Genomic DNA, 27,736 nt, shown 5'->3' with positions numbered 1-27,736 from the left:
ACTCACTGCTCGCTTTGCCCTACTGGCGTAACAAAGTGCCCCGCAGCCCTCACAACTCTACACTGGGCAAGGGCGACAGGCCCCTGACTGGGTCGACGGGGAGGGGGGTCCCCTCCAGGTACTTTGCAGGGGGGCTCAAAAACAGCTGGAGTCTGAGCCCTAGGGCCGCTTGTTCGTTGGCTCCTATTCTTGTAATTCTTCACAGCCCTGTATGCTCAGAGCTCAAGGACGACAATCAAAGATCTCGATTATGATGAAGGAGATCGGAGATCTCACTTCAGTTCAAAGATGGCTGTACAGAGACTTCCTGGAGCAAAGGTCACCAGGAAGTGAGGTCAGCCCTGGGTTGTCAGATCTGTCTGACTTCTCAGATCAGGGCATAGAGAGTTCCCAAGTTGTCTTTCTATGACCCTGACTGCTCAACCACTTTACGTTCTTCACTTACATCTGGTTGGGGACCACTCAGGCCTGCCCCACTAGATCATGTGAATGCCGCAGTCCCCTAAACCTGCTCCTTGGGTCTAACAGATTTGGAGCTATTTTAAGGCTGTAAACATGAAACTTTGAGCTGCACTTGGACAAGCCATGTAGGTTTTAGAGATGAACTCTAAAGCCATTTAGGAGATTCTGGGTGGAAGGCCATAGCCCTGCACTCCTGAAGATCACCGGATGAAGAGACAGCCAGGAGCCGCCAGGGCTCCATCAGTGACCCCACGCTGTCACTCACTGCAGTCACAGCTCCTCAGCCTGGTCTGAGCATCACAAAGAGATGAAATGAGGTGGCAGTATTTGTAGGTCACTTGGACTGTCCTGATTGTGTGTTTTCAGAAGATTGAACGCTCGCCGCCTACTTCTGCAGTCCCTTCAGCTCTTAGATTCTATTACAGTATCAACGTGCCAACCCTGCCTTTCCACAGAGGCTGGGATGTCTAAGTCCTCTGTGGTGACCCTGCCAAATTCAGATGCCAGAGAGCCAACACTGTGGTGAGCCACAGAACTGGGCACCTTTCTGGGTCTTCAGGTAGTGAGATGGTATTCAGTGTCATCAGTATAACAATTGCCCTTTTTGTCACTTTGCAGGGCATTTCAGGAATCCCTTTTTGCTGCCATACTTACTTGAGGCTGCAACTACAGCAAACTGCACACTCTCACACTGTAGGTGTGAGTGTTAATGCCAGAGCCGGGATTCTCACCAGTCCAAACCCTACACCGTGTCGTATCCTTGAAGCATCTTATGGCCTTGGAGCTGGCCAAGGCTTGGACATGTGCTGCAGCCTGGCACGTCACAGCTACAGTTTATGCTACATCCTTGCCAAAAACCCACACTTGGCACGTTCCAAAGCTTTACCAGTGATGGCACGTGTTGTAGTCCTGGCTCAGGGTGCAGCCTTGGCCATGAAACAGCCTTGATATGTGGCATAGTCCTGGCACATGGGTCATTCTGTGCACATGGCAAAGCTCTGCACAGTAGCACCTCCTCACCTTACCCACAGTGCCTCAGAAATGCCACTCGCTTCTCCCTGAAGCACCCCTGGTGGCGGCCACTTCATCTCTGTCAGCTGGTTTGCTTTAAGCCAGTTAGGCAGGCAGTGAACTCCGAGTCTATAGCTGTGACTTCTGCAAAGGGCTTTTTATTACAGGAGCATTCATCACAGACACATTACCATTCTATCCTTCTTACTGCCGAGAGGGCTCTGCCTGGTGCCCGCGGAGCCCCGTATACTGGCATCGTCCAGTCCTTTATCACCGTTCTGTTCACTTGGGTGGCCACCTAATGATTGCGTCAGCAGCCGGCACAGAGCTTGGGTGGATAGTTTCTGCCTGGACGCAGTAACCCTGAAGCAGTAGGCGCCCTCAGCACGCATCCATCACATTTATGTGTGCCTTATGGCTCCCTGTGCTGTGAGCCTCGGACTGCAACCTGGAAGCAGGCATTAGCTGGCGCTCACCGTGCACTGGATGGCAAGAGAGTCGGGCACCCCTTATAGGTACTGTCAGGGTCGCACTGGGATCATAATTAGGCCCGGGCAGTCCCTGGATCATGCCCTTTCATGAAGCACTGTGGGGAAGATTTAAGAAAAGTGGTGCTCCACCAAGTGCAGCGCCACTTTCCTTGCGCCCCTTAGCGCCCCCATACCGCCACCATGTGTGTGTCATATTTAAAATATGGTGCACCATGGCTCAGGGTAGGGGGCAATAGCGTTATTATTTTCGATGCTATTGATGTACTGTTCAAGGTTCAAATTTTGGCGCTAACCCTGAACAGTACATAGGGGCCTGTGCTTAATTTGAGCTGGTGGTTTCTGATGTGGGGCACGGCACTGATTTTTGAGGGACGGCACTTATTCTTCTGCCTCAAGCATTTCCTGTGTGCAAAAGACACATTTGGGAAAGACGGAGGAAGAGAAAAATGAAAAAGCATTACAAAGGGAGAAAGCTGCAAGAGTGAGCTGAAGTGGCAGGAAGTGTCTGTAAAAGAATAAAAGAGGCCTGAGATGGCTTCAGGATCAGGCTGCCTCAGTATTCCGTGCTCGCACATTTTATTGCAGCAGCCGCGTGTTTCAGAGGAGAGCTTTGGGCACCGGCACGTTTTGCGCCCAGCAAAATGTATGCATGGGGGACACATGCATTGCGCCACTTTGAAAATCTGGTGCAGCGATTTTGGCCTTGTAGGGCCACATTAGCATAAAAGAAATTACGCTAATGTGGTGCATAGGGCCGCAACGCCCTCTTAAATCTGGGCCTATGTACTTGGTGTCAGTGGAATAATCTTTAGAGAAATGTTTTTAAAAATAAGCATCTTAAAGCTTATAGAGCAAGTAACATCTGCGTAAACTAGAAGTGCTGTAGAACCACAGCACCTGAAGAGCCGAGGGTTGCCACCTGGCAACATGGTAAGAAAATAAAGAAAAGCACCCCGAAGCCGGAAATTTTTCTTCTAATCGATGTGTACTTTAAACAGTAGATGTAAGGCAGAAGCACTTAAAAATGTGTTCTAAAGCTGCCAAATGACTAATAGTTAAACTAAACAAAGGCATTACATCCATATTATAAAGAAAAACAGATGTTTTCTTATAAAGAGCCCTCTTTAGTTATCTTGCTCTGGCCCTTACAGAATCTTAAAACATTGTCAATTAGCAGTGTATTTATTTTTTGTAGTTTTATATGGTGTGACTGCAGCCCAAGGGCACTGGAGCCATTGATTAGTTACATTAAGCTTAGAGTAATTTGCACAAAATCACAGGATGTTAAGCCGACACCGGGGCTCATCGAACATAGTTGCCAGTTTGAAAGTCGGCAGCTCAGACCTTAACTCCACCCCTCCCCCGCAAGGTCCTGCATTCTTCGACCTTCCTCACCCACCATGCCCTGAACGTAATGGCACATTGGTGATGGGGGAGGGGAAAAGAAACTGCTTCTGGACAGGGCCGGCCCCACAGGGGGCAGAGCTGAAAATGGCCCAAGGGCCAGAGCAGCACCTGGCCCCCAGCGAGGCTGCATCTCAGGCTCAACACCTCCCCCACCCATCATAGCCTCAGGGCAATGGCTTGGCAGGGGAGGGAAGAAGGAAGGGCATGCGTGGGCCAATTGACAGAGACCCTAAAACAACAGCCCACAGGTCACCTTTAGGTCCCACCGGCCAATGCCCGACTGCCCACCTTACCAACCCGTCCCTGAATAAAGGATAAGGTTATTTTTTTACTTTTTAAGAATGGACCTCCAGCAACTTTGTAGTTCTATTGCTCCATAATTTCATCATCTGTTTATTCCTGTAAAAGCACTTGAGCACAACATGCTTTAAGTGTGCAATCTGGCAGGGGAATGCAGCAGCTAAGTTGTCGCCCTACAGGCAAGGCAGGCAGCCATATTGTCGCAAGCTGCAGTTTTTACACTGAAGACCCTGTGGGTAATTCATAGGTTGCAGTCCTGAATTCAGGACAAATTTTGAGTACAATGCCTCAAGGTAGCTTATGGAAATACTACACTTGAACACATTTTTTACTTGTCACTATCCTGTCAAGTATGAAACTTAAATCCTCATGACCTCATGGGCAGGGTCTTAGACTGGTAAACTTTGAAGATTGTTTGGATTAGAGATCATTTAAGGAACTCTTGAACTGAAAATCTCTAAGGAAAATTGTTGAAATAAAACACCTTTATAGTTGAAAGTGCCTGGGAACACTCTTTTAATTAAGACTCTTTGTTGATCTGAAGACCTCAAGGACAGATTTGTCAAAGCACTATGGACAATTTTGAATGAAAGATATTACGTAGCCCCTTAACTAAGCATAACATACAAATCTTTGTTTGAGGACCACGTTGGACTCCAGAATATAAATCTTTATTAAAGATTTTCCCTGCAAATCTCAAGCTGAAGGCTACTGAGCCAACTCTCACATGGAAGGTTCCTAGGGAAAATATTAGACTAAAAGTCATGAACTGAAGTCCATCAACAAACATTTATTTGAAAACCATCAAGAACCCATTTCAATTGACGACCTATGCTACATTCATCAACTCATTATTCACAGACCTTCCTTTGGATTTAAGAACTTCACTTCTGGGAATTCTTTTATTTATGATTTTTATGGAGGGAGATAATTAATCAAAAATGAACAGGAGAATTCTCAGACTATTAACCCCTTTAGCAAAAGTTTGGTCAAGTCTTGATTCGAAGACCGTGGGCGAGCGGATGTACTAAAGAACCTCCTAACAATTTGTAGATTAAAGCCCCTCTGGAAAAATCAATTTTTAAAGGCATTTGATCCAAATCTTGGAATTTGCCATTGGACAACTCTGGGTTGAAATACCTCAAGGCAATATTTGTTTGAAAGACTATTTCAAAGCTTGTGAATCAAAGACTGTCAGGGAAACCTTCAGGCTGAACACCCTAGTGAAAATAATTAAAGGCCCTCAAGGCAACTTCCCCAGGCTGTATCTCCAGATTCAAGGTCCTGAACAAAACCCTTGTATGAGAACCTACTGGGCAGTTCTCAGCTGTGGAATCCCTGTGGACATTTTTTTCTTGAATTCCTTCTAGGATTGCCATTGTACTGTCAATTATCAGGACAGTTCATTGCTCTCCAAGAAGAATAGAACATATTTGTCAACCCATTTACACATATTTCAGAAATTCACACTGTGTGACATTGATGGCCCTGGCCTATAGTGGATCATTTTGATGCCTTCCCCAAATATGGGCCAAGCAGATAAATGAAAAAAATGAGCATTGCCGGAAATTATGACACACTGAGACATATTTTCAGTACTATTTTCATATATTTTGATATCTAGTATCTATCAATGTTTAAAAAGTTAAATGTTATCAACAACCAATATAACTGCTGCAGTTGTACTTGGCAAAATGCTATTTGTTTGATTTCTACTACAAGCACAAATTTTGAAATATGGTTTACAAAGCAGCTCAACTCTTGTAGGGTTCACATCGAGTTTATGATTCACGTGTCCTTACTTTCTACATATTTGTGTTTGACATTCTGTTTATGACGCCGTTGTCTGTTGTCAGTGCTGGATTGGAAGAAGCACACAGCTCTTTTCTGTTCCATGGAAAAAAGGACCTTAAGTGTATTACTGTCCTTGTAAAGTCTGCCCATGGCATGAACAAGCGGGTAGCTCCAGCCTAACTTTCCTCTCAAGAGGACCCATCTAAATACTGGATCGAGGTTGCATATCAAGTCATCCGACATCAGTCCCTGAGCATTTCACAGGCATTAGCATATGGATCAATCAATTCCTATAAGTGATGGCCCTATATTAAGGCCACTGCAAGCAGCTGCCTTATTGTACTACTACAATTTACCACTAGATGGTGCTAAAGTGCAAACAGTTGATTCATAAAAGCTTTGTTGCTGGGAAAAAAGGGCCAACCAAACATGAAAAAATGTATTTGCCCTGGGCTGCAAAAATCCTAGGAGCTTCTCCCAATACCCCTATAAAGCCCTTCTCTCCTTCAGTACAAGGTAATTACAAACAGAAAGAACAGGAAACAAAATTGTAAGGCAAAAGCAGGACTTGAAAATCAACCCAGGCAGAGCTTAAAATGGCTGGCTCAGCCAACTGCCAGCTATATACCTACAAGTGCCCATGCTGATAGGAGCTGAGTTAAGCGCTAATAAAAGCGACTTGAGTGGCAACGAAAATGCACTCTCTGCAGATCGCACGGAAAATGGGCCCTTTTCCCAGAGAACACCAGAAGGGCACAATTTCTGTCAGCACTTCTTGCTTTCTGAGCCATCTTAATCTCTAATGGTGTGCTCACACCACAAGGCACCTCCAGCTGAGAGCAGCTAAACATGCCAATCTGTCGGTGTTCCCTCCTCTTTGATTACCCGTGTAGGCGGTTGAAGAGATTGGGCCTGGGTAAGATTCACATTTTGCTGGTGTAGTTCGTGTAATTTTGAGAATTTTGTTATCCTTATTACGCCTCTTCACAAATTTATGCTATCTTCACAGTAAACAATTACCACAAATGCACAGGAACAACAGAACACAAGTGGTTGCTGTTCATGGAGCTTACTTTTTGCATCTTTTTAGCATATAAAGTGTCCTCATATAAAAAATGTACAGGATAACGCATATTTTGCAAAAAATATAGAGCGAAATGACCGGTTTGCATTTCATGTCCGCGCAGCCTGCACAGAGGGCAGACAATTCTGTTTTACTTTCCTTTGTGGCACTGGTGTACCTTTATCTGGAGGTGCCTGAATAGCTCCTGGGCACTCTTGAGGCACTATTTGTAAGGCTCCTGCCTCTTTTTAACTACAATTAATTTTATGGTTTAAATTAGCTTTTGTCACCTTTTATTTTGTTTCTTCTTGTTTACCAGTAGCTATATTCCACAAGGGAGCTTGTGGTTGGGTAGAAGAGGTTGGTGGACCCTTCTTTGTTTTTCCTTTTTCCCTTCACTTGTTTTTACTTTGTGCTGAGTAGCGATGATTGGCCACACCCCCTAGAACCCCCCTCCCAGATGCCGGGCCTCAAAGGAATGAACACAGCGCATCTGCACATCAGCCATATGCATGTGCACTGAAGGCCCACCAAAGGCAAGCCCGTCTGTGCCCGTCTGTGGTCCGACAGCACCTACAGCCAGCCCCCCTGGTAGCTTCTTGCCCCAAATGAACACCTCACTTAGTTATACGAGTGAAGAATTGCTGAAGTGTATCTCTTCAGGTGAGAAATGTCAGAGTACCACTCTTGGCCCCTCATAAGATTATTCACACTCTCAAGTACCAGGGCTGCAGTCTTACGTTAACAAACCTCTACATTGGAACCAACAACTCGATAAGGTCTTCAGAAACCAATAAGCTCTTTTTTTTTTTAGCAAAGAATGCTTTGTAATTAAATAAATGCTAGATCTTTTATGAAAAATAACATTGAGTTCTCTGAGTTCTTGGAGTCCCAAAAAGTAGATTTAGCATTCATAAAGGAAACCTGGGCAGACACTTCCTCTGGACCCAAATTGGTCTCCACGATCCCAGGCGGTTACACCATCTTTAGCCGAGACCCAACAATGGAGATGTGTAGGAGACTCGCAATAGTTTGCCGTGACCAACTGACTGCCAGAATATCAACTGTTTCCTCTTCATTTGAGTGCAAGGCGCTCTCTTTTAAAATAGAACTCAACAAATTTCTACATTCAATGGACTTTTAATATATCGTACACCGGCGCCTAGATCAACTTTTACCCAGGTTTTTAGCCATTTATTGGAAACTAAAGTTAACTTTGCAGGCTATACGGTCATTGGAGACTTTGATTTTTATTTGGAGAACATACTTGACTAAGTCTCGGAATTACTTATCGACATGATGGCGGATCTTGGCTTAGCCCAGCTGGTCGACACCCCAACTCACGTAGCCATTTGCTGGATAGAATCTTCTCAGACCAACCCTCCCTCCATTCTACAGCATTAATGCCCCTCACATGATCCGACCATATGGCGGTCATGTTTGAATTAAGAATTACGGTCAAAACAACAACGACCAACATTTCTCATTCAGGCAGGTAAAGCCATCACTGGCACAAGATAGACTATACTTTGCTAGATTCGGCTCTCGCTAGGTCCACGGCTAAGGCCTCAAAAAGTCTTGATTCCGCTACTGCCGGCTACCATCACTGGATAGATGCAGCAGTAAGCCAATTAGCTCCAGAAAAAGTTCATACAAGCCAGAGAGCTACCCTGTCAGAACCATGGTTCTCTGATAAACTTAGAATCCAAAAGCAACTCTGTCGCAGACAGGAGCGCATATGGAGGTAACAATATGGCACACTTGAAAAAAATATCTACAAACAAACCATGTCACTCCTCTGGTCAGGCTTATAAAAATATTTGCTTTTTCTGTAGTATCCTACGCTGACGACACCCAAATCGTGGTCTCAGTGTCCAGCGATCCAGATGACACTGCAGCCAGATTTAATAACTTATTTTCCCACACAGGCAAATGGATGAACAACAACTGTCTTAAACTGAAGTTGGGTAAAACCGAGGTCATCCTGCTGGGCAATAACATCTACTTTTGGTCCACAAGATGGTGGTTGCAGGCATTGGGTACTCTGACAATACCCATCACTAAAGCAAGGAACTTAGGGATTCCTTCTGATGACAAATTGTCTTTTAAAAGTCAAATCAATGCTCTAACCTCATCCTCCTTCGTTATTCTGAAAATTCTCAGTAAAGTGGTCCCCTTCGCTCCTCAGGAGCTGCAGAAGACTGTTGTCACTGCTCTTATGTTATCCAAATTAGATTATTGCAACGCCATTTGTACCAACATGCAGCAAACACTTTTAAATAAACTGCAAGAAGTGCAAACCTCTGCAGCTTGTCTGCTGCTTGCAATTCCTAGGCATCACTCAGCCTCACAGGCTCTAACTCAGTTACACTGACTACCTATGAGGAAGCGCACTGGTTTCAAGGCTCTGTGCAGTGCCTTTGAAGCACTCCACGCCTCTGACCCCGATTTCCTCAAACACAGTTTTCATGCTACACTCCAAATAGGTCTTTGCCTTCTTCCTCCACCAACAATGTGGTCATTCCTAGTTTTAGAAGATCACACTGAGGAGGAAGAAGCTTTCTTATCTTCACTGCCAGACTCTGGAATACTCTCAACTTAAAGAAAATCACAGGGCTTTCAGGGAAGGACTAAAAACATGGTTTTTAAATCAATAAGGGCGACATGTACGAAGCAGTTTGCACATCGCAAACAGCGAATCGGGCCGTTTGTGATGTGCAAAATGCACTTTGGCATGTTCCAACCCATTTTTGCAATTCAGTAAACTATTTACCGAATCGCAAAAAGGGAGTGCGAGTCGCAATTAGGAAGGTGTGTTCCCTTCCTAATTACGCCTCGCAGTCCCATGTATGATTGTTTTGTGACCGTGAATGCGGTCTCAAAGTAATTGCAGTTAGCACCAGTGTCACACTGGTGCTAACCCATTCGCAAATGGGGAGGGGTCCCCATGGGACCCCTTCCCCTTTGTGAATGTCAATAATTTTTTTTTTTCATTCTTTGTTTTTGAAAGGCATCTCGTTTTCCTTTAAGGAAAACGGGCTGCATTTAAAAAAAAACACTGTTTTATTTAAAAGCAGTCACAGACATGGTGGTCTGCTGTCTCCAGCAGGCCACCATCACTGTGATGGCCGTCATTCCCAAGGTGGTCGCAAATTGCGACCTACCTCATGAATATTCATGAGGTGGGCATTTGTGACCTCCTTGCGAATTGCAAATAGTGTAATTGACACTATGCAACATAAGGTTTTGCGACTCGCAAGTTGCGAGTCGCAAAAGCAAACTTTGGTACGTGTAGCCCCAAGTTCTTATCTTGATATCGCAATATTTTCTGGCTTTCATCTCACTTCAGTTTTCTCTTCTGTTAGTGGCAGCACCAAGACACCTCCCATTAGTGCACTTTATACAACACATTTTAATTTCATTTAATGTAACTACATGTAATGTCATGCAATTTTGCAGAAATTTTGCATATTTCCACAAAATCAAATTACACGAATTTCACACATCCCTAGCGGGGATGTTGTCTCAGAGCCTGTGTTACAAACCAGTGATAGTTCAACATGAAGTCTCACTATTTTAGGAACCTTTAAACAGTGGTGTAACCTTAGCCCCCACAACCCCAGTGGTACAGGAGGCCCCCCAGGCTTCTGGGGCCCCCTCAGCACAGTTCTAATTCTGAGGCACAATTTAGGTGTTAAACGCAGATCGAGACCTGAGCACGGTGGCCTTGGAGATACAGCGTCACCTTGCACCCGACTGAGTCCTGGGGTGGCCCCTCCATGTACACATCTGCCCCCTCACTTCTTCCCTTCTCTGTGCCTCATTTTGCTTACCCCCCCTGCTGGGCCTCCTGAAATAAAGTTACGGAGGGCCCAGCAGTGCCCCTGGGACTGTCCACCAGGGAATGCCCAATGAGGTAAAGGGCCAGTCTGGTGCTTCTCTAGATACAAGGGTTCAATCCACCACCGAGTGGTCTGAGTACTAATGCACAGATCATGGCTGATCGGCGTATCTATTAGTCCCCATCAATTCTGTTCTGGTACAACAATTAATGTCAGTACAAAGGCTAGAAAGAGTACAGTAACAGAGCATTTTATGGTTTCTCCCTTGAAAGAAATTCCCTCAGACTTAGCAAACAATGACAAAGTAAGGGTTTCCAGACAAGCCAAACTCCTGATCTTATCAAGTGACTCCAGGTTGTGTAAAAAAAACAAATTGTTATTTTAGCTTTTTCCAGATTAAAATTCTGTCACTCCACTGTAGATCAATGGTGAAATTAAATTCCCCAAAATCTTTTTCGCTCTCTCTCTCTCTCTTGGATGTCCTGCCATGTTGCAATGTATAGAGGTCACGTGTCACTGTCACCAAGCATGGGAATTACTATCAGTAGGGGTGGGTGAAACATTCGGGTGAATTTTCAAACATAATTTGCCCATTTTTTCTATCGGTATAGTGGAATCCGGGTTGCTGTGCTGTGTAGGTGGAAAAAACAGAAAGCCCAATACAGTTCATTTTAGGAGCACTGTGAGGTGCCTTGCCTTGCTTTGAAGCGCTATCAGGGAAGGCATGTAATTAGCTTAAAGCAATTATCATCAAGGTTAGCACATCATCAATGCCCATCTCATATTACAGGGGCACCTGATCATGTATATCACATTGTTTGAATTGCAGTTGTTCCCATGGAGTATCAAGGCCCAGGTCAATCATTTTTGTTGCTGTTGCGAGACCGCACTCAGCACTTTCCAAACGGGGAATGGCCCGTGACTTTGAGAAGGTCCCATAAAGTGTGTCGTACCTTGTTTTCTAGTTTAGGTCTTGTGTAGGGGTGGTGGCGAGCTCCACTCCGCTGGCGAAGCTAACTGAGTTTTTGGCACTCTGCTTGGATTGCGGAGTTCGCCCTAAAACTCCGCTAGCCCCGCCAGCAGGGTAGAGCTCACTGCATGCGCGCTGCAGCCCAGTTGTGGGCCACAAAGTGCAAGGGTAGAATGTCTGCACTTGTGCTGTGGAGCCTATAACTGGGCTGCAGTGTGCACTCACCCAGCGTCGATGGAGCTGATCACCAGCAGTGCACAAGAGACAGGCCGGTGCACAAGAGGCCTGACACAGCAGCTTTCACTGCCTACAGCCCTCTCCTGAATGCGCCCAATCTCGGAAGTGCTAAGCAAGGTCGGGCCTGGTTAACCAAGCCTGACCCTGCTTAGCGCTTCCAAGATCCGGTGCATTCGGGAGAGGGTGCCATTCCGCGGCACATGGAACTCCACCTACGCGGAATTCCACAGAGTTTTTTATCAACTCCACGGAATTCTGCGGAGTGGAACTCCGCCAACTCTGCCCAGGCCTAGTCTTGTGTGGATAAGCATATCCCTAAGGTTTGAATTTCTTTTGAAGGAAAACATTGTTTTTTCATAATGTAGCTTCTCACTGTGTAGGTTATGCCAGTGTCTTGTAATAATCTTTTTGACCACATTTGAGTTGTTATACGTAGTGACTCAAGTCAATTGTGTCATGTCTGGTTTTTGTTTGTCCTTTGGTAATGACGCTCTATGATTATTGCGTGCCCATGTGCTTGCCCTATCCATGATTCTCTTTGGGTAGTGTTGGGGCATAAGTTTCTCAGTCAGAATATCAGCTTCTGCCTTTTAGTCTGTGATGCTCGAGCAGTTTCTACAGACCCTTAGGAGCTGTCCTATGGGTATGTTCTCTCTAAGTGACCGTGGGTGTGAGCCCCCAAAGCCAAAGAGGCTATTCCTATCTGTAGGTTCTCTGTACATGCCTGTTTTAAGTTTCTCTCCAGTCTAGTTATTTTGACATCAAGAAAGGGTATTTTGTGATTAGTCGTCAAAGTGAATTTCAAAACGCGGTTGGAACTGCTTACCCAGCTGAGAAATTACTCTGCTTTCTCATGACTTCCCTGACAGGTGACACATATTTCATCAATATAACACTGCCAAATGATTGCATGGTCTTTAAAAGGGTTGTCAGATCAGATATGGGGGGTCATTCTGACCCTGGCGGTAATTACCGCCATGGCGGAGGTCGGCGGTAGCACCGCCAACAGGCTGGCGGTGCACCGCTGGGCATTCTGACCGCGGCGATTCAGCTGCGGCCAGAAACGGAAAGTCGGCTGTGTACCGCCGACTTCCCGCTGCCCTTGAGAATCCTCCATGGCGGCGGAGCGCGCTCCGCCGCCATGGGGATTCTGACACCCCCTACCGCCATCCGGTTCCTGGCGGTTCTCCCGCCAGGAACAGGATGGCGGTAGGGGTTGCCGCGGGGCCCCTGGGGGCCCCTGCAGTGCCCATGCCAATGGCATGGGCACTGCAGGGGCCCCCGTAAGAGGGCCCCACGGAGAATTTCAGTGTCTGCTTTGCAGACACTGAAATTCGCGACGGGTGCAACTGCACCCGTCGCACCTTCCCACTCCGCCGGCTCCATTCTGAGCCGGCGTCCTCGTGGGAAGGGTGTTTCCCGCTGGGCTGGCGGGCGGACTTTCGGCGGTCGCCCGCCGGCCCAGTGGGAAAGCCAGAATGGCCGCCGCGGTCTTTTGACCGCGGAGCGGTCTTTCGGCTGGAACCGCTTGGCGGGCGGCGACCGCCGACCGCCGCGGTCAGAATGACCGCCATGGTCTTTTTCAAATTGGTGTACATACAGGCTTGCTATACTGGGAGCAAATGTGCTGCCCATCGATGTCCCATGTTACTACAGGTAGATGGTACCATTATATTCAAATAAATACCTGCTTTATGCATGTGTGAAAGCTTCACTGTGCCATCACTGTTGTGTACAGGAGAGGAGCTTGCTTTGCTGCTGCTGCAACTGGCATGTGTGGGGTAAACTTTGCAGTACTCAAGTTGTTCTATAACCTTTCTTTGTGTTGACACGCGTTGCTGCTGCCTGTGCTGTACCTCTGTTGTGTGTTAGTAAAGCTTGCAAAAATATATTCACTACACAAAAGCGAAATATTCACCTTAGTCTATTCTTCTGTAAATTACAGCCTTGAAGGTGACCTGCAGGCCACAGGCAGGCTTTTTACTTTATTTTCGATGTCTCTGGGAGTCCAGATCAGACATGCTCACTTATTCACTGACTCACTCATGCACTCATTCTCTAAGATGTGTACTCAGTCATCTGTGACTTTGTCACTTTCGTGTCAAGAGGCATTTGGACCTAAGCCTGTGCTTTAGAGCCTCATCAAGGAATGCAGGGTCACTCTTTTGCATGTGATATATTGCATCAACTACATCAACCAGCACTATATACCAAATAAATAAGAAGATGTGGAGTTAGCGATAGTAAATATTAATATATTTACCTACACATTGTAAATGATGCAGTGTATGTGATATTTTTGTAGATCCATGTTGTTGGCCTCTCCACAGTGCATACAACCTCTGGGTTGTAGGAAACGCTTTACAAATGCAACTAAAATACAATACAATCTCCTGGGAGGAAGACCTCCTACAATGGGCAACTGCGGAGGAAATAAGGATGAAAATAGTCCGGAGGGATGGCAAGTTACCTGTTGAGCTGGACCCTTGATGTAGAGTGCTCCATCTATTGATGTTGGGGACTGGATGGGAGGGTCAGGAGGATGGCAATGTAGCACCTGAGTGATCTGAGTCATGAAACAAGACTGATATTTTTGACATGTCATAATGTTCCATTTAAAAAAAAGTCACTATTATAACTATGATGAAAGTATAATTAAAACCTTAAAAAATGCAGTACAACAACCCTTTGAGTGATTCAGCAATAGAGCCTGTCTTCTTTTTAACAAACTCTGTGCTCTTCTTCAGGGTGGAGCCAGCAATGACACGCATCAAGGAAGACCGGCGACGCATTGTCCTACCCGCCATCGACAACATCAAGTTCAACACTTTTGAAGTCCAGCAGTACGCCAACGCCGCTCACGGGTACAATTGGGGGCTATGGTGCATGTATATCATCCCTCCCCAAGACTGGCTGGACAAAGGCGACGAGTCGGCCCCAATCAGGTACACGCACTACTTCCATTATCTCCTGGAGCTGCATCTCTTATCGTGTCTGTGACGTGGTACATGAAGAATAATGAGCTGCGGCGTGCTTCATTATGCTCTAAGCAGTCGGTCATTAATATCTGTTAAGCACATACCTGAAACCTGCTTTTTTCTTCCTTTCGCTTCTGTGGGTAAATTTCCACAGTATCAAAGACCTTCACCCTGTTATGCTGTGGTTAATTAACATGTATCTAAACCACAGGTTCACCTGTAAAATTTTGACTATTTAGAGTATAGCAGTCTGGCAATCCCCTGGGGTGGCAGAGACCCAATCTCCACTGGCCGACAGCAAACACCTGCCATGTTCAACATCAGGGGTCTCTAACCTTTTCTGTAATAAGAGCTACTTATGTTCAATGAAAGTTATCAAGAGCTACTAATATTTTTTGTTGTTGTAATAGTGACCACATCAGACAATTACATTAGTACCATCCTGTGGAGTACTACCACCTCCCTGCACCAGGCAGGGTATCCAGCAGTAATGAAAAAAAGGCTTTGTCAGTCTGGAATGCCTCTACATGAGCAATACAAAGCAGCCGTCGCTGCAATATCTCTTATACCAAGGTAATAACATTTGTGAAATGGCTCCTCAGTGCCACAAGCTTTATCACTCAAATTTCAACTTTTAAAATATTTTGGATATTTAGCCATTTTCCTCCAAATATCAGCTTGTGATTTCTGAAAATAAACAAATTTTTGACTCGAATAGACACACTCAGTTTTGCTATACATATATTAATTTAACCAAGCAAAAGCTTCTAACTTAGAAGGCTGGCCTGCACACAGCTGAGCTACTTTGGGTAGCTGGAGGGCTACCAGTAGCTCACAAGTTACTCGTTAGAGTCACCATGCCACAGTATTTTTGCTCAAAGTGCTCCCCCAGCACAGTGCCAGTGCTATCATTAAAATGTAATACTCAGAAGAGGCAGGGCAGGTCATGGCAGCCCCTAAAAGCAGGAGTTTGTTTCTGAAAAACGAAACACAAATATCCATCACATGAAGGAAGATTTTTCCCTACACATCCGGAACAACTGCCTCAGTTTACATGGAAGCCATAAACAAGAAAAAGAGAATATTGAAAGAATAGCCCTACACAGGAAAACCCATTTGATGCAACGCACTATGCCAAAAGTGCTTGGCAAATTGGCCCGGTTTGCGATGGCGAAGCTACTCGATTGGTAAGAAAGTGGTTCCACTGAGAACCATGTTACTGACAGACGGAGCATCCAACAATTTTTGATACAATTCCTACATCTGCCAATCCCCACATAGTGCCCTACACCTGCAAAACATGTTTTAACTGCAGGCGATGGTCAGATCTGTATTGTAAAAGTATCTTTTAGACATTTGCAGCCTGATAGGAGAAGGAACAGCCACCTGGTCTTATTGAATCAAATTAAGAGAAGTCCTCTGTTCAAGGTCTAAAAACTCTGCTAACACTGTATTTCTTTAACTAATTTGCTTTGCAACTACATTAAAGTTCAGTTCGATCTGCGACTCAACCGCTTTTTCACAGTTTTATGCACAATGCATTTTTTGTTTACCAAAATGAGAAATGTCTTTCTTTTTCTTGTTAACACCCTTTTTGTGGGACTCAATACTATTATGACATCATAAACATTTTGGAGACTAAACTGCATTTTAATACATTTAGTACTACTAAAATAGTACTACTAAATGTACTACAAAATGCTATTCACAAACCTGTGAGTGTAAATCTCCACCACCACCTCTCCTGCCTTTTCAATGGAGAGATCCTCTCACATGTAGGTTTACCACTTAGCAGTTAATGTGGGAGGGACCAGAGGAAGTGGTGGGAAGAAGGACGTACTTATTAAGTGATTTAGGGAGGAGCAAGAAGGGGTTTAGGCAAGGCCAGGGAAGGGTTTAGGGGGGCATACAACCACCCACAAAATAGTAAGTTCATTCAGATCCACAAATTCACTTTTTCACTTGTGAAGTTACTATAGCCAAAAAGGAACCCCAAACAGTAGTAAATTACTTTTACTCAGTGCTGGAGTAAATCCAGCACCACACATAGGGATACACTGGTGTTACAACACCCTCCCATAAAAAAGAATTTCCGTAGGGACTTCAAATAAAGCCAATAGAAAATAACGTTAAATTAAACAAAATCATTTAAAATAATTATTAAAAATATAAATATAATAAATTCTGTACATGACTTTCATTCATTATTGCATTTTCTTGCTTTAAGTGGGAATTTAATTTTAAATTTCAGGTTTGGAAAAATATGTTTATTTACTCTAATATATTTACATTAATTGAAGATTAAATTCAAAACTGAATTAATTAATTGTTTTGTTGCATGCTTTCTTTAGTTTAACATTTAAAATGAATATCTAAAATTATTTTAGATTAATAATTAACATATAATATTTCTACTATTTTATTTAGCTAAATAAATGTTTTTCTTTTTCCTATATTTTACCATAGTGAGACTCTAATTTGCAGTAGAGATATCTGTATGGTAAAGTTTAGGCAAAAGTAAAAACGTAGCACAAATATTTTTACAGTAATATTAATGTACTTTAATTTCATAAATATATATTTCTCCCCCACTCTAAGCCTGAAATGGTATGGTCTTGACTTATACTGGGGTCTCTCTTTTGTCTGGACAAAGCTATACCTCTCCGATGAGCTCTAACTAGAGTGAAATATATGTGTCAGGGGTTGCTTTTATTCATTTCAGGATTGCTTGGATGGTATTTTACTAATCCAAAGCTGCCTTGAGTGGTAAAAGACTTTTGTCATTTTTCAGCTCGACATTGATGGCACCGTGCTAATCCTTTGCTTAAAGAATTTGCTGTAAGAATGGCAAAAGGCTTTGTTCCTTTGTAGCTCAGCATGGACAGCACTGTTCTAATCCCATGCTCAAAAACTCAGCTAGAAAAAAAGGCATTTGAGGTGTGCATAGAGTGTAGCTGGTGTTATAGGGTACTTAACAAAAAGGAGCTGCTCTCCACTGAGACTTGGGAACTACCCAGCAATCCCTTCCTCCCGTTTTGCATATTTTATGCTGCATTCTAAACCTGAATAGGACAAGGGTATTGTCCTGACGCATGGGGTGCTTCCTTGTTTCTGCCCAAAGCTATACCTCTCTGATGAGCTCTAAATTGAGCAAAACACATGTGAAGGGTTGCTTTTATTCATTCCAAGTTGACGCGGATGGTATTTTACCAATCCAAAGATGTAATATGGTGCCTGGAGTGGTAAAATGTGTTAGTCATTTTTCAGCTCGGCATGGATGGCACTGTGCTAGACCTATACTAAAAGACTTTGCTGTAAAAATGGCAAAAGTCTTTGTCATTTTATAGCTCAGCATCGATGGCACAGTGATAATTCAGGCTTTGTCCTTTTCTAGCTCAGCATGGATAGCACAGTGCTAATCCAGGCTTTGTCCTTTTATAGCTCAGCGTGGATAGCACAGTGCTAATCCAGGCTTTGTTCTTTTATAGCTCAGCATGGATAGCCCAGTGCTAATCCAGGCTTTGTCCTTTTATAGCTCAGCGTGGATGGCACAGTGCTAATCCACGCTTTGTCCTTTTATAGCTCAGCGTGGATAGCCCAGTGCTAATCCAGGCTTTGTCCTTTTGTAGCTCAGCGTGGATGGCACAGTGCTAATCCAGGCTCTGTCCTTTTATAGCTCAGCGTGGATAACACAGTGCTAATCCAGGCTCTGTCCTTTTGTAGCTCAGCGTGGATAGCACAGTGCTAATCCAGGCTCTGTCCTTTTATAGCTCAGCGTGGATAGCACAGTGCTAATCCAGGCTTTGTTCTTTTATAGCTCAGCGTGGATGGCACAGTGCTAATCCAGGCAATGTCCTTTTAGAGCTCAGCGTGGATGGCAGAGTGCAAATCCGATTTATTTAAAACTCTGCTAGAAAAACAGACATTTGAGCAGATTTAGCGTGCCCCTGGTGTTGTATATTGCTTCATATAAAGGAGCTGCTCTCCACCTAAACTTGGGAAGTTTCCAGAGTTCCTTACTTCCTGTTTTTCATATATAAATATTTGTTTTGATATTTTTCAACATTAAAACTTATCTATATTAATAACTATTTTATCTAATCTATTTGAATTTAACATTATTTGCAAAGGGGTTTTATTTTACATCCCTGTCACTATGGAAGGGTGTTACAGTATTAGCAGTTGGTCATGTGTAGTGATGGACTTACTACAACTTCTTTTTGGCAGTAGGAAATTATGCTTGTAAATTTGGCTCTACTCCCTGTTTCAAGAGGTAGAGATGCACAAGCTACACTTTTGAGCATCTTTACACTCAGATTTTGTGAACAGCCAAAAGTTGCTCACAAGAATAAGAGTAAATTATGCATGTAAATTACTTACAACTGTCAGTTACTGTTGTGAATAGCCCTGCTTGTTCGGTCTTACCTGTTTGAAATTTATCATTGACATTATTTCATTCAGGTGGTTGTTACAGAGTGTAGCCTACTCAAGCCCAAAATGTGCAGCCATTCACCATTGCAACTCGGACGATGTTGGGAGTTAGCCACACTCTCCTGGCCCATATGTCAAACCAACACTCAAACAAAATCGAATGTCCTCTCGCTTGCCATTGCGATGGGATGCTTTAGTCTGCAGGGGAGCAGAAAGACTGTTGAGTTTTTAGGGGTGAGGGAAGAGCCTGATGTTAGGATTGGCAAAGCACACCCCATTCTTTTATCAAAAAATATATATTCCTGTCATACAGTGAACCTTCTGTCTCCCAAGGGAAAACTGGAGGTACACCTCCCGTCTGCTCTTGGTGGGAAAAAAGACAGATTTGTCCCTTTTGGGCAAAATCCCTGGTGTCAGGTGGAATCTCCGCTGATGTCTAGTGGACTTCCAGCTCCTTGAGGGCACATTGGGGGTAATTACCCCCATCCCCTCTCCAGAGGGGGCAAAAAGACTGTTGCCCTAGTTACTTGGAGTGGGGCAAGTGCCCTCATCTGCCCCTGGGAGGACAGAAGGCTGCAATAATACAATTGGCCCCGGGGGAGCCCTTGCCCAAGGGGCCTCTCCCCCATCTCTAATGTCTAGTGGGTGGATCTCTGCTTTGAAATCACTCTCTTGCAGAGATCCCACTGGGCAGAGGGACCAGTGGAACCTCTCCCAAAGTAATCAGTGCTCAGGGGCTGAGATATGCCAACAAGCACTGGTTCAAGCCCATTGACTCGTTTTACTTTCACTTTTACTGTAATGTCGTCAGCACCCCCTGTGCTACAATCATCATTACAGTAAAATAAAATTCTTAGGCTGCACAGGAAGCTCTTCCCAAACAGCCCTAGCTTAAAATAAAATAAAGGACTACTTCTGCTGCAGAGCACCTGAGGGACCTTTCAGATACCTTCCTAGTGTCGGCCAGTTATCGACACCCACACTGGGAAAGTAGTGCAGCCATCGGCCATTGACCAATGGCCGCACCTACAAAGTTAATAAACTCTGCTCTGTGGGATATCATTTTCCTGCTCATCCTAATACTAACAATATTTAAAATAATGGAAAACCGTAATAATAAAAATAGTGGAACCAGCAAGTAGTAGCATTAATAATAGTTGCAACAACAATAATAATAAAAATCATAATTATAATAATAATATTCATAATAGATATATTATGTAGGGCTCTTCATGAGAGTAATTAGTATGAATACCAGTTTCTTTTATTTTTTTAATGGAGGAGATGGAAGAATATTAAATATAAATTAGGCCTGGGTGAAATTTTAATTATGCTGGAGTAATGAGGTAATTTCAGTAATTACACCTTGCTTTTATGATGTTAAATCACGCAATTACGCCAGCTTCAGTAATTAAAAGTAATCTGGGGCAAAAATCCTACCACAGGAACAACAAACTGAGAGAAAGCGAGCTACTTCCAGCTACTGTTGTTCGTGTCCGGTAGTATTTTAGTGCTATTTTCTTATTACATCCTCTGAGCATCCTTGGACATCCTCTGGCCCATCTGGAATGCAACAGTGCATTTTGCACTAAGAATATAGCGTTAAATGCTGAATTATGCTTGTCACGTAACCATGCATAATTACATGTAATTTTGCAGCAATTACAAGTAATTACACTAGAGAGAATTATGCCAGATACACCCACCACCTAATATAAACACACAAGACACACATTTCACATAGTACTAAGAAACAGCAGAAAAAAGAGAAAAAATAAGGAAAAAGCAAATCGCAAGGACAAGTAATTTGATTTAAAAAAATCATACACATTACCTAATATGAGAGCACAAATGACGCAAATATGGCAGATTTATATAGGAGGAATTCATAAGGGTCAGAACTCGGAATACACAGATTAGATTAAAGGTCCTAGATTTCGATAAAATCCCTTCAAGCCTGTCAGCCCTTTAGCAAACTGACCTCTTTCCTCAAGTTCATCAGTTATTTTCAGCTGATCACACTATTTATCAATACTAGGTGTATTAGAATTAATCCAATCTTGAGCGATGCATAGTCTAGCAATGGTTATAGTATTGTGCATGAATTAGGCATACTTTCACAGAAATGTCACACTGATGCTAAACATAATACTTTGAGTACCCAACATACGTGTATGCTGCACCACTCCAGAAACTGCCTCAGTGACCCCCACACCAAATTCTTTTAAATGCCTAAATACATTTCGGGTCGTCCATAGCGAGGGCATTTTGAATCGCCTGAAACAAACTCGTGAATAGCTTAATTTCTTTATAGTATATTTAATACCTTGAACTGTTGTAAACACAGATTTGGATCTTAAATGTCTTATTGCCCATCTCAATTGTCAGCAAAATAATTTTTGATTGATATTAATACTAGGGGTGGGAGGCGAACTCGGCTCCAGTCGCGGAGTTTGCAGAGTTTTCCCGCTCCGCATTCCGCTTAGAGTTCAAAAACTCTGCGGAGCGGAGTTTCTTTCCTCATTAGCGCTTGCCAATGTTAAGTTGGTGAGTGTGAGCAAGGAAAATCTTACTCCAGACCACTTCACAGCGAGATTTCTTAACAGAGGCGGTCACGGATGGTTGCTACCGCTCGCACTGAGAAACCTTTCGTTTGCGTTGAGGAAGCTGCCACTCGAGTAGAAAATCTTCTCAAGCGGCAGAAAAGAAGCAGCACCTTCTTGCACTGCACGCCTAATTAATAACAAGTTTTGCAGGCCATTTGGAGGACAATATATCTAAACCACTGACTAAAATACCAGTGAAGATTCTAGCTAGATATTATTTTCTAGTGGTGATCTTATTATCCATATTGTTATAAATAGTAATAATAATGATGATGATGATAATAATATGACATTGAAATGTTGAGGGCTCCATTATTGAAGACAATGGTGCGGCTCAGGGCCAATAATCACTGCTCCTACAGTCTAATGTCTGTCTATCTGTTTCTCCCTTTTTAATTTAAAACATTGTACTTGCAACGGGTGGAATATTCTAATAGCCTTATAGCCCCTGCAGCCTCATGATGCGTCTAAGCCACAGCGTGGATTCAGGACCTTTCACTATTATGTAGCGTCCTAGACTGCTAGGATCCGTAAGCAGCAATGGCCGAGCCTGGCAGGTATTTAGTGTTGCATCCTTCCTATGTGCCTGGCATCCACAAACACCCGACACACTGCTGGCCTGGCACACGCCACAGACCCCCCTCGGAGAGGAAGATTGGCATTCCGAGGCTGCAGCTGTGCCTGTGAGTGATTAAATAAATATTGGAAGTGATCTCTATTCTTTGCCTCGGCTTCTTCAGCATCACTGCTGTGCCTTTGTAATTACAATGTTTTGTGATTTTTTTTAGCCAGTCTGTTTCTGTTTTATAAGCAGCATCACACCCTTTATGCACTTGATAAAAAGCCTGATCATCCCATGTGCACAAACAAAGAACAAAAAGTACCTTTAACTCTGGGCACATCATAGGCAGGGGTCCCAGCTGTTCATAAAGGTCAAATTCACAGAATGCATATTAAATAAAAAGCAGAAGATGAAGCTACTGGAATGGCATGGGTTTGTCAAGAGTGGGGAGGGGGTTTCCTGCTGTGAGGCCTCCAGGCCACACCTCCACATTCTGCCTTCTGATATTGACAGGGTAAAGAGGTCAGTGGGGGCGGGACTGGTGGGGCGGGCCAGGATTTAAACGGGTAAATCTGGTACGAGGATAGAGAGGATACCCTGGCTTACTCCCTCACCGCCTGCACTGTGGTCTTGATTGGGGGGCACACAGTGTAGCCTGTTTCAAATAATGTAAGAAGCCCAGGTCTTTTGCATTCCAATTGGATAATGAATCAGCCAGTCCCGCCAATGGCACTTCTTCTAAATTGTCTCTGGAAAGTTAATGGAGAGGGCAGCACTCTTCTCGTAGAAGTCTAAAACTACAGGTATTTTGTGGTGGCTGGTAGCAGAAAACCCTCTGACCGGTGGAACTAAATGCAAAATATGCATTAGAATGAACTGGTGGCATTTACTCCACTGGACCATTGTTTTGTTTGAGGCGGTGGGTGCACAAGGGGCTTATCAGCACCTGTTTATGGAGACCTGCAGTTATTTCTCATCATCAGACTTTGAGCCAGAGCAAAAAAAAGAAAATTGCATAGGGGGAAGAGAAGACAGACCAACAGCAGCAAAAGGAGAAAGCAGAGACAAAAAAGAGCATTAGATTGAGATTAATAGGCAGGGAGTATCTGGTGATGGATGCGATGCAATGGCATGAGGTGGAATCAAGAGCACCCAGCCTTGGTATTTGGTACCCCAACATCCTATAGTGCCAGCCGCAGGCTTCAGCGAAGCTTTGTACCCTAGCATCCATCCTCTTCCTTCTTTAGCACTGGACCATAGTAAGGGACTGATTTAGATATTGGTGGATGGGTTACTCAGTCACAACGGTGGCAGATATCTTGTCTGCTGAAATCTAAATCCCATAAAATATAATGGGATTTAGATTTTGGTGGTTGGAATATCCAGCATCTTTGAGATGGAGTAACCCATCTGCCAATATCAAACTCAGGCTCCTTGTCAGAGGATATTCTTCCTGTTGGCTCTCTTCCAGATCTGGCACATCCTTCACAAATCAGTTGAGTTTATGATGCCATTTAATGCTATATCAGGCCTTTTGTCTCTTGTGTCTCTCAATGCTTTGGTTTTGAGGCATTTCTGTACTTCTGATGCGGAAAGGTCTATGTCAGAACATAGTTTACAAACAACTCCCAGCAGAGAAATATTTACTATGAAAAAAACCCATAGTAAGGTTTACAACTGACTACCTCACAGCAATGGACTGCCTGCAATGGACTAACTTCACAGTGGTGCTTGCAACGCGCTCACCCCACAACAGGGTTAACAATAAACTAACCCCACTGCAGGTCTTATAGTGGGGTAGCCCCACAGTTGGGTTTTTGGTGGTTTAATGCCATATCAGGGTTTACGAATGACTAACCCCATAAAAAAATTATGGACTACCACACAGCAGTGTTTACAGTGGACTAACCCCACTATGGGGTTAACAGTGGACTAACTCCACAATTGCATTTGAAAGAGATTAACTGCACAGAAATATTTGCAATGAATTAACCCCATGCAAAGTTTACAACGGTTAACCCCACGGCATGGCTTACAATACACTAATTCCACAGGAGTGTTTACAGTGGAATAGCCCCACAGGCGGGCTTGCAATGTGCTCAGCCCACAACAGGGTTTCTAATGGACTGAACCCATTGCAGGTCTCACAATGGGCTATCCCCACAACAGGGTTAATGATGGATTAACCCCACATCAGGGTTTACAAGGGAATAAACCTATACCACAATCTACAGTGCACTGCCCCCACAGCAGTGTTTACAATGGACTGACCCCACTACAGGGTTAACTATGGACTAAACCCACAGCTGGGCTTACAGGGGGCTAGATTCACAACAGCGTTAACTAAAGACTAATCCTGTATCAGTATTTACGATGGACTAAACTAACTGCAAGATTTTCCTTGGACTGCCCCATAGCAGTGTATACAATGGAATAATCTCACAAAGAGTTTACAATGGATCATCCCCACACAGACTTTACAATAGACTAACCCCACATCAGTATTTACAAGAGACCAGGAGTCATGGGCATAGCTTGGTCAGTAAGATTGGGGAGGGTGTGAGCTTCAGATTTTCTGGCAATCAGGCTGGCATATAGGCCCTCATTATGACTTTGGCGGTCTATAACGTGGACCGCTGAAGTCCCGCCAGCCACAAGACCAACAGGGATGATGGTTATCCAACCCCCATATTATGACTGCTGGCGGCTCTCTGCCAGAATTTGGGTGGAGAGCCTCCAGCAGCCATACTGGCTGTCGGGGTGCAGTGGAGGCTGCTCCGCTTGCACCGCCACATCATCACAACACTGCCACGCCTATTACGAGCTGGTAATAGGTGTAGCGGTGTTGTGGTGACGGGGCACTGGCAGTGGAGCAGGCCCCAGGGTTCCTGTCCCCTCCTGGATGACCACTGAGAAAAGGTAATTGCCCGTCCGATAGGGGAGGGGGGCGATGAGTGGTGTGTGCGTGCATGGCGGTGTGCGTATGTGTGATTGGAGGGGGTGGTGTTTGTGCGTGTATCTGTGTGATTGTGAGTGTATGTATGAGTGCGTGAATGATGCGGGGGTGGTGGAGGTGTGTGCGAGTGTATGTGTGTGTTTGTATGAGTGCATGAATGCGTGATTGCATGTGTGTGTGTGGTGCGTGCATGCTTGGATGGGGTGAGGGGTCTCTACGGGCTTAGGGGGGACCGTGCCTGTGTGGTGGGGCTGAGGGGAGTCGCATATTGGTGACAGGAATGTAAATTCCTGTTGCCAGAATCGTTTCCGCAGGGATTTCCTGGTGGGGTTGCCACCAGGAAATCCCTGGTGGAAAGGAGTCCCCAAATACCATCGGCAGTCTATGGTGGACCTCCGGGGCGAAGGTGGTCCAGCTTCACCCCGGCGGTCTGACCGCCCTGGCGGTACAGGTGGTGAACTGGCTGCTTTGCAGCCTGTTCACTGCCGTGGTCATAATGTGGCGGTCCAGCACCGCCACGCTATCAGCGGTGTTGTCTCCACTGCCAGCGTGGTGGAGCTGGACCGCCTATGTCATAATGAGGGCCATAGTGTTTAAATAGATTACACAACAATAAGGGTGCATGAGAGGAGCTTACGGGGCAGTGGAAGGGGAGAGGAATTCGGATTGGTAGAAGTACTAAGAGAGAAAACACAATTTCTATAAACACAGTTTGTAGAATAATCAATATTTTTGAGTACTTTCAAAATAGAGAGGGAGAGAGTGTTTGTGTGTTTTTGTCTGTGTGTGTGTGTAAAAATTCCTGGTGATACCTAACGAACATCTCACCATACCCGACTGAAAACACTTGTACCCAATTATTTATCAAAAAATACATTTATTAGAGGGATGTAACACCCCCAACGAAGCTACGCCCTGCCCACAGCACAGCAGTGTTTACAATGGGCTAACTCCATTGCTTGGTACTGCCCCTTGTCCAAAGGGAGTGGTAATAAAATTTTGTTTTTTTTGGTTAACAACACGCTCACTATGATGGAACAGGTAACTTCCATTTGCAATACCTATTTCAGCATCTTACAACTCCTCAGGAGAGTTTCCCCCTGGCTTCCAGTTAGATCTAGGTAAACGACAATCCAGGCACTCATAATGTGTCACCTGGACTACGGCAAAGCACTTCTTGTAGCGACAAACAAGACTCTCTGTGTGCAAACTACAGGTGGCACAAATACTTCTTGGTCCGTAAACTCCCTCCCGGCTCTCCTTCTGAACCCACTTTAAGATCCCTGCATGGGCTACCCATAAGGAAGTGTAATCTGTTCCAACTTAAGTGTCTTACACACAGCATTACTTGGGAATAGCCCTGCTTGCCTTTGCACAAGGCTCTCATGGTACCTTCCAGGTGAACTAACTCCACAGCAGGGGTTAGAAAGGATTGACACCACAGTAGGACATACAATTAAATTACACTTCAAACAAGCTTACAGTGGACTATCCTCACAGTAGGGCCTACAATGTACCAACATCACAGCATAGTCTACACTGTCAAAAAAAGTCAAATGAACAGCACGCAAGTCAACAGCATAGTTTACAAATACAGCACAGCAGAAAAACAGACAAACTCCATAAGAGGGATTAAAAACAGCTAGAACCACAGGATAAGGTCCAACATACTTACACCACACCACATGGCCTAGCACCACAGCAATGTTTTACAACTGGTTACCATCACATCAGGTTTAACACGTACATACATCCATCCTGTCAGGTGTGGCAGAAGACTGACCACACAGCAGGGTTTACAATAGACTAACTCCACAACAGGTTTCTCATTGGACTAACACCCCAGCATTGTTCACAGTGGACTAACCCCAGAGCAGGATTCACAGTGGGTTCATCCCACAGTAGAGTTCGCAGTGCACTACCTCCACAGCAGGATTCGCAGTGGACTAATCACAGAGCAGGGTTAACAGTGGAGTAACCCCACAGCATGATTCACAATGGGCTAACTGCAGACAATGGTTTACAGTGGACTACACCCACAGCAGGGTTCACAGCGGACTAACCACAGAGCAGGGTTAAAGTGGACTATCTTTACAGCAGGGTTCACATTGGGCTACCCCACAGCAGAGTTCCCAGTGGACTAACCCACATAAGGATTCACCTTTAACTATCCACAGAGAACGGCTTACAGTGACCTAACACAACAACAGGGTGCATTACAGACTACCCCCACAGCAGGGTTCACAGTGGGGTAATCCCACAGCAGGGTTCACAATGGACTACTTTCACAGCAGGATTCATGGGAGGACTAAGCACAGAACAGGGTTTACAATGGACTAACTTCACATCAGGAGCCCTATTGGGCTAATTGCAGACATTGATTTACAGTGGACTACCCCACAGCATGGTGCACAGTGAACTGTCCATAGAGCAGGGCTCACACTTGGCAAACCCCACAGCAGGGTTCCCAGTGGCTTAACTACACACCAGGATTCAGAGTTGACTAACCACAGAGCAGGGTTTACAGCCCCAAAACAGGGTGCATTGTGGACTACCCCCAATGCAGTGTTCACAGAGGGCAAATACTACAGCACGTTTCATAGTAGGCTAATACCACAGCAGGTTC

The 27,736-nt window shown here is 44.5% G+C and overlaps 1 protein-coding gene across 1 annotated transcript in view; it reads left to right on the top strand.

Moving 5' to 3' along the window:
* GALNT9 (polypeptide N-acetylgalactosaminyltransferase 9) overlaps positions 1-27,736 on the top strand; it is a 665,915-nt gene that overhangs the window by 353,171 nt on the left and 285,008 nt on the right. Inside the window, exon 5 of the mRNA XM_069215248.1 lies at positions 14,325-14,522. Coding sequence (XP_069071349.1) covers positions 14,325-14,522 — 198 coding nt within the window. The remainder of the gene's footprint in view (positions 1-14,324; positions 14,523-27,736) is intronic.

The sequence above is a fragment of the Pleurodeles waltl genome, chromosome 11 (genome assembly GCF_031143425.1).
Source record: "Pleurodeles waltl isolate 20211129_DDA chromosome 11, aPleWal1.hap1.20221129, whole genome shotgun sequence".
NCBI classification, from domain to species: Eukaryota; Metazoa; Chordata; class Amphibia; order Caudata; family Salamandridae; genus Pleurodeles; species Pleurodeles waltl.
Note: the sequence above shows the minus strand (reverse complement) of the source record. Positions and strands in the feature narration are given on the sequence as shown.